This window comes from Manacus vitellinus, unplaced genomic scaffold (assembly GCF_001715985.3).
Source record: "Manacus vitellinus isolate BGI_N305 unplaced genomic scaffold, ASM171598v3 scaffold_47_pilon, whole genome shotgun sequence".
Classification (NCBI taxonomy): Eukaryota; Metazoa; Chordata; class Aves; order Passeriformes; family Pipridae; genus Manacus; species Manacus vitellinus.
Genome location: NW_021940585.1, coordinates 4,290,150 through 4,296,109, shown reverse-complemented (window position 1 = coordinate 4,296,109; position 5,960 = coordinate 4,290,150). Strand labels below are relative to the sequence as shown.

Genomic DNA, 5,960 nt, shown 5'->3' with positions numbered 1-5,960 from the left:
CAGGACACACCGGATCAGTGTGGCCTCAGCTCTCCCTCCATCAGACAGATATTCCTGCTGAAGCTCAAAGTCACCTACAGACACCACTGGGGGAAAGACTTGGCCATGACCCTGGAGCCAGGGGGCATTCCCAGGATCAGACAAGGCAAAGACAAAGGGCCTGGTGGCTCCTGTTTATTCTTTCCCAACCTTTGCCTTTCCTACAAATCCTCCCCAGAGGAGACACTATTATTTATTAGCCCCACTAACAGCCCCAATCTGAGATAACCCCTTTTGTTCCACTCATTTAGTGGGTATTTGATTCCCCCCGAGGAGGTGATAGGGTGTGTAAATATTTGGTGCCCCACTGAGCAAGGTGAGCCTGGAGCCAAATCCCTCTTCTCCATCTCTGGGATAGCATTCCAGTCTCCATGGGCTGGCTTTATGAGGAGAGAGATCTCTTGGATACCCCCCTCTCTCCTCCCTGTGCCCTCTCCAGCAGCTCATCCCTGGCAGGAAGAGCTTTCCCAGGTTTTGGAGCACCAGCCAGCTCCCAAGTTGGATTTCATGTTAAAATTCTGGGAATTTATGTGGCTCTCCAGCATTTTTTTTTTTCCCTTGTTTTATGGAGTCTCCCATCCAGTGCTTTGTGGAGCAGCTGCCACTCCTGGCAGATGGGGAGTCCTGACAAAAGGAAATTGTTGCTTTGTCCTTCCACACATTTTTTTTGGAATTTTTTCTTTTTTTTTGGTTTCTTTTTACCAGTCCTGGTGAAAAACAGGAGTTTTGGCCGTGCCCTCAGGAAAGGCTCCGTTCTCCCAACTTTTCAACTCACAGCTGGGTAAAGAAATGTAAGTAAAGTGATGTGCAAAGTGAGGTCTGTGTTTGGGACCACAGTAACACTTGGAGGCAGAGCTGGTTCATCTCATGTCATCTCTCCATTCCCACCTGCACACGCCTTTCCTGGCCCAGCCCTTTGCCAGATCTATGTTAAGATTTTAAACAACAAAACTACATTGTATCTTGGAGACTGAGGACAAAATAAATGCCTTTTTTTATTTTTTTTTCCTCTCCCTTACACACGAGGAAAAAAAACCCCAACCTAATTAAAGGGCATTTTCCCAAGGTTCTCCAATGTTTTCTTTGGGGTTTTTTTCACCTGATCTCACCTGCCAAAAGCTCTGGCTCTGCCTGGTGGTGCTGCTCCAGCTGTGCTGCACATCTGCCCTGTCTCTGTGCGCTCCTGTAAAAGCCGATTTTGGATGTCCCTGAGCACCCCCTGTCTGGGCACAATCGCCCTGAAACCCAGTTTCGAGTTTCTCCTCCCTCCTCAGCATCGTGCTTGTCCTGCAGCAGGAAAAATGGATGCAAGTGGCCAGGATGCACAAACTGTGAACGTCCTCTGGTGTTGGTTCATTTGCAGAAGAGCAGTAATATATTTAAGGAGTGTTGTACGAAGGAAAGACGCGTTTTAAAAGAAACGGTTTTAAAGATTTATTCCGAAAGGAGCAACGATTTCTTTCTTTTTTTTTTTTTTTTTTAAATAGAAAGTTTTTTCTGGAATAAATGGAAAGGCACAAAGGAAAAAAAAAAAAAAGAATAAAAGATTGTATCCATCTACCAGTCTGGTGTCTCTGTGTTTAATAAGAATATTTCAATTTTTGCATTTCAGGTGTGACACGGACTGTTTTGTGGCCGTGCTCGTTTCATTGCTAAGGCTTTAATATTTGATTTAAATATTTAATTTAAATATTTAATTTAAATATTTAATTTAAATACAATAATTTACATTATTATATTACATCTCAAATATTACATTATTATGTGTTGTGAACGCCCCAAAGCCAAGACTGGACAACAAACTGTGTGGAATATGGGATGGGTTTGCACAGGATATAATTTTTCTCTTTTCTCTTTTTTTTTTTTTTGGTAGGAGAAGGACCTGCTTTGGTTTTTGAGGTTCAGGTAGGTGGGGCTGAAGGAAGGAGGGTCATCTCAGGTGGGCAGGTCCCGTGGAAGGGCGAGTTGCTCCGTGGTGAGTGTTCATTCCATGCCACTCCATTCCGTGCCACCTTTGCTCCTTCCCACGGAACCATTCCCACGGCTTTCCCTGCTGCTCCAGGACACCCTTTCCTGCTACCAGGGCACTTTTGGGCTGGGTGTGGTGAACTCCCAAAGAGCACAAAAGGAGTTTGCCCAGCAGCTGACCCCTGCAGGGGGCTGAAACCCAGGACCTGGGAGCCTTGTGCGTAATAGGAAGGTGTTCCTGTGGTCCCTTGCGTGGCTCCTGAGGCCCTGAATAAATATTGCCATAAGCCTATCGGGCAAATAAAGCCCAAGGCTGACAAGCCCAGCCCAGGCTTGCAAACCAGCCAGAGGGCAGAGCTGGGGAAGGGACAGGGGAGCCCTTTTCCCCGCAGATCCAGCAGCTAAAATCCCCCTGGGATCAGAGTTACTCAGCTCCACTGTCCCCTTTGCATATTCCTGCTCTCTGCTGTCAGTGCTGGGGAGAATCTCCAGCCACCAGTGCCCTGGGAATGTGGGAAGAGCCAGAGCTGGGGCACGAGGGGCCCTGGGGGATCTTTGGGGCTGTGGTGTGAGCCCAGGGATGATGGGCTGCTTTAGGGAAGGGGACAGTGCCCTTCACCCCCCTCCTTGGGTGCAGCTCCAGCCCTCCCAGCCTGAGTCACGTTCTGAGGCTGGTGTGGGCAGGTCCCCAGTAACAACCTGTTTGCCAAACCAGTTCCTCCATCTGCTGCTCTCATTCCTGCAGTGCCGCAGCTGCCAGAGCTGCATCCGGGGGAATGCTGCCCAGCATCCCCAGCCCACATCCCCCTCCCGGCTTCCAGACATTCCCAGCTGCCCAAACAGCCCAAGGATTCCCTCGGGGAGTCCTCCTGCCTCACCAGGGTCACTGGTTGCTCCCCAGGTCTCAGGGTGTATCTGTCCACGAGGCTGGTGTGATACCTGCTGCCCTCCACGGGATTATCTCAGTGTCATCATATTCCTGGGGCATTTTGGGGAGCTCAGCCTGGCTTGTCCCCTTGCAGCCACCCCCCTGGGCCGTGGTTTTAGTGCCCTAAGCACAGCTCAGCCGTGGTGGGTGTGTGACTTGTTCCAGTTGGGTTGGGCGGCAGGAAAACGTGTAGGTGAGCACTTCCTCCTTTCAGACAAGTGTTACAAGATCTGTAACAACTGGGCCAAGATTTCAGGCTAATGTTTGGCCTGGAAGTGGAGCCAAGCTTTCCAAACCACGCCGTGTGTTTTGAAACTCTTGACCCCGAAGCACACGAGGTGAACACCTCTCTCGTGTGCCCATTCGGGTTCCTGAGCATCTCTCAGGCAGCCAAGAATGATTTGACTCATCCTATGGGGAAGTTTACCCAGTGTTGTAAGAAGCATCCTGTCCTCTGTCAGTCAGTGATTCAGAGTTATTTTCTTATCTGCTCAAGCTTGCTTGGTGCTGGCTTTTTTGGAGGCATCAAAGTTCCCATCTCCAAATGTACACGTGGCTCTTGGACCCATCACACTGGCACTCTGGGATGACTCTTGTGGTTTCTGAGGGGGCCAGCCCAGATTTGGCCTTTGGCAAAAGAAGGACAGGGAAAACTTGAGCAATCTCTCAGCCCCAGGCCCTTGGCCAAGCTGCCAACACTGGCAAAAGCCTTGGGGGAGCCTGTCCCCAGGCACCTGCTGTCCCAAGCCCAGCTGTGGGGTCTCAGCTGGTTCCACCCCAAGGAAACCCTTAGAAAACCTATAACTGGAGTTGGATTTCCCCACTGTGTCGAGACTGGGCAAAGAGAAGTGACACCAACAGCACAACAGCAAATCTGGGCCGAAGCTCTGCAGCCACTGCAAGCAGGACTGATCACCACAGAGGAGCTGAAAAAATTGACTGGTACAGTGTGAAAAATGCCTGCTGTGCCTCTCGCTGTCCCAGGAATGTTGGAGGGCACGGGAAGCTAAAGGAAGGGTTTTCCCCAAACGCCTGTTGGATGTTTTGGGGCGTGCTCCGAGGGATGCTGCCGGCTGCAGTCGTGCTGCTCCGCTCTCCCTTCATTCATGGTTTCACTTTGCAGTTTGCAGCAAGTGCAAAACTGTGGGTGTTTAATTCAGTGCAAGTACAACATGGATCTCAGTTTGGAAAACAGCCGAAAGTGCCTCCTCGTGGAGCTAATTTGGGGGTTGCATATACTCATGGTCCTGTGGCTTGCATTTTTATGAGCTGCCTCCCAGGATCTGGATTTCAACGTGTGGAACCAGAAAGGATCTGTGTGTTCCTGTGCTGACTAACCCACCTACGCCTCGGTTCTTATTTGCAAGCAATATCTTGCATGGTTTGTGTTATCCCTGATAAAAGGGCCTGATATTCCTGGAAGCAACTGTTCCTGCATTCAGGTCAGTCGGAGCTGGGGAAGGGGTTGTGCCAATATTTGTCGGCTCTGGTGCCTGGATGCTGCCTTTCCACCCGGGAGTGGGGGATGCAGGGAGCCTGCAAAGGTGGGGAGAGCCTCACTCAGCCATTTTATAGTTGGGAATTCAAGCCCAGGGGGGCTGATGCTCTCCAGTGATGGGGATGCAGCAATGGAAGCCAGGAGCAGGCTGCAGGTCTCCCAGCTCCCTGTCCAAGATCAAGACTGAGATGAAGAATGTGGCCCAGGGGAACTGCAGCTCAGCCCTTTTCCTGGGGCAGAGCACTGGTGTGGGGAAGACAAGGATCTGCTGTTTCATCAGGTTAAGTTGGCTCTATGAAGAAGGAGATGTGTGGACAAGGAGGGTCAGGAGATGACTTTCCCAGCAGTGTTCTGATGGAAAGGCCTTTATTGTCACAATCCTTTCTCCCTCATCCTCCGCTTGTGGATGGGGAATTGAGCTGAGACACTTTGCAGCAGTGTGGCCTCTCAAATCTGGTTTTTGCCTGGCAGGGAGAGCCTGAGGCTGTGGCTTCCAGGCTGTGCCTCCCCCTCCCCTCCACCCTGCCATCCAGGCTGTTTAGGAAGGTGGTTTATCATGTAATGATAAAACTGAATTTCCGCCCTCGCTGTTGACTCACTCCCTGTCCCTGAGCAAAGCTCTTCATTCCTTCCTGGCCCTGGGTTTTCCCATCAGTCAAACAGGACAAGGACATTGCTCCAGCCCTCCAGGCAGCTCAGCTGCTCCTTTGATTGTTTAATGGCTTCAAGTGCAGGTGCTGAGCAGCCCCAGGAGTTGTGAGTTTGGGGCAGTTGGGAGGGCGGGGGTGCAATGACCCCCCTGCCCCACTGCCCCCCACGGCCACTTGGCTCACTTGGGTGCTGGAAGGGGATGTGACCTTGTTCTCCTCGCTCTTGGGGAAGACTCCAGTGGATGCCACGGGCACGGAAGAACAAGGACTCGGATGCAATTTGGATTAGCTAAACATTAAGCTCTGGCCAGGTGGAAATGAGCACCTGCAGCCCCGGAGCAGCATTCCTGAGGGCCGGGTCACAGGATGGGTGAGTACCTGTGCCCAGGGAGGGACCTGGAGCCAGCCCTCCACCATGGCTGAGCTCCATCGATTCTGCTTTTGCCTGGAAAGAGTGTTCTAAAAATTGCCAGTCTTTCCTAGCTAAAGTAGGTGAAATATTTATAAACCCATCCTCTAGAGAAGACCTTTTGCGTAAGCACCGACTGCTCCGGCTTTAAAACCCGCGCCCTCCCCCCGCCCCGAGCCATCCTGTGCCTCTTATCTCAGGGAAGGGGCAACTTTAATTGCGTTTCTCTGGGAGGGTGACACCTATTTACGGGCGCGGGAGACCGCAGGGACGGCTGGCAGCAGGGAAAAAAAACCGAGAAAAAAAAAAAAGGAAAAAAAGGGAGATTTCTGGATTTCCTTGCTTGGCTGTGCTCTGTGTTCCTGTAGTTTAATACCGCGGGGTGCGCCCACCACGCAGAGGGGTCGCCCCACTTTTGGAAAGACGATGCGGGAACTGGGAGAGAGGAGAGGGAGGAAGAGGAGGAGG

General features: G+C 51.4%; 1 protein-coding gene across 1 annotated transcript in view; it reads left to right on the top strand.

Moving 5' to 3' along the window:
* Nucleotides 1-842: 842 nt before the first annotated feature.
* The window catches only part of MFSD4A (major facilitator superfamily domain containing 4A), a 26,315-nt gene continuing 21,197 nt past the window's right edge, over nucleotides 843-5,960 (top strand). The window contains exon 1 of the mRNA XM_029962493.1: nucleotides 843-851. Coding sequence (XP_029818353.1) covers nucleotides 843-851 — 9 coding nt within the window. The remainder of the gene's footprint in view (nucleotides 852-5,960) is intronic.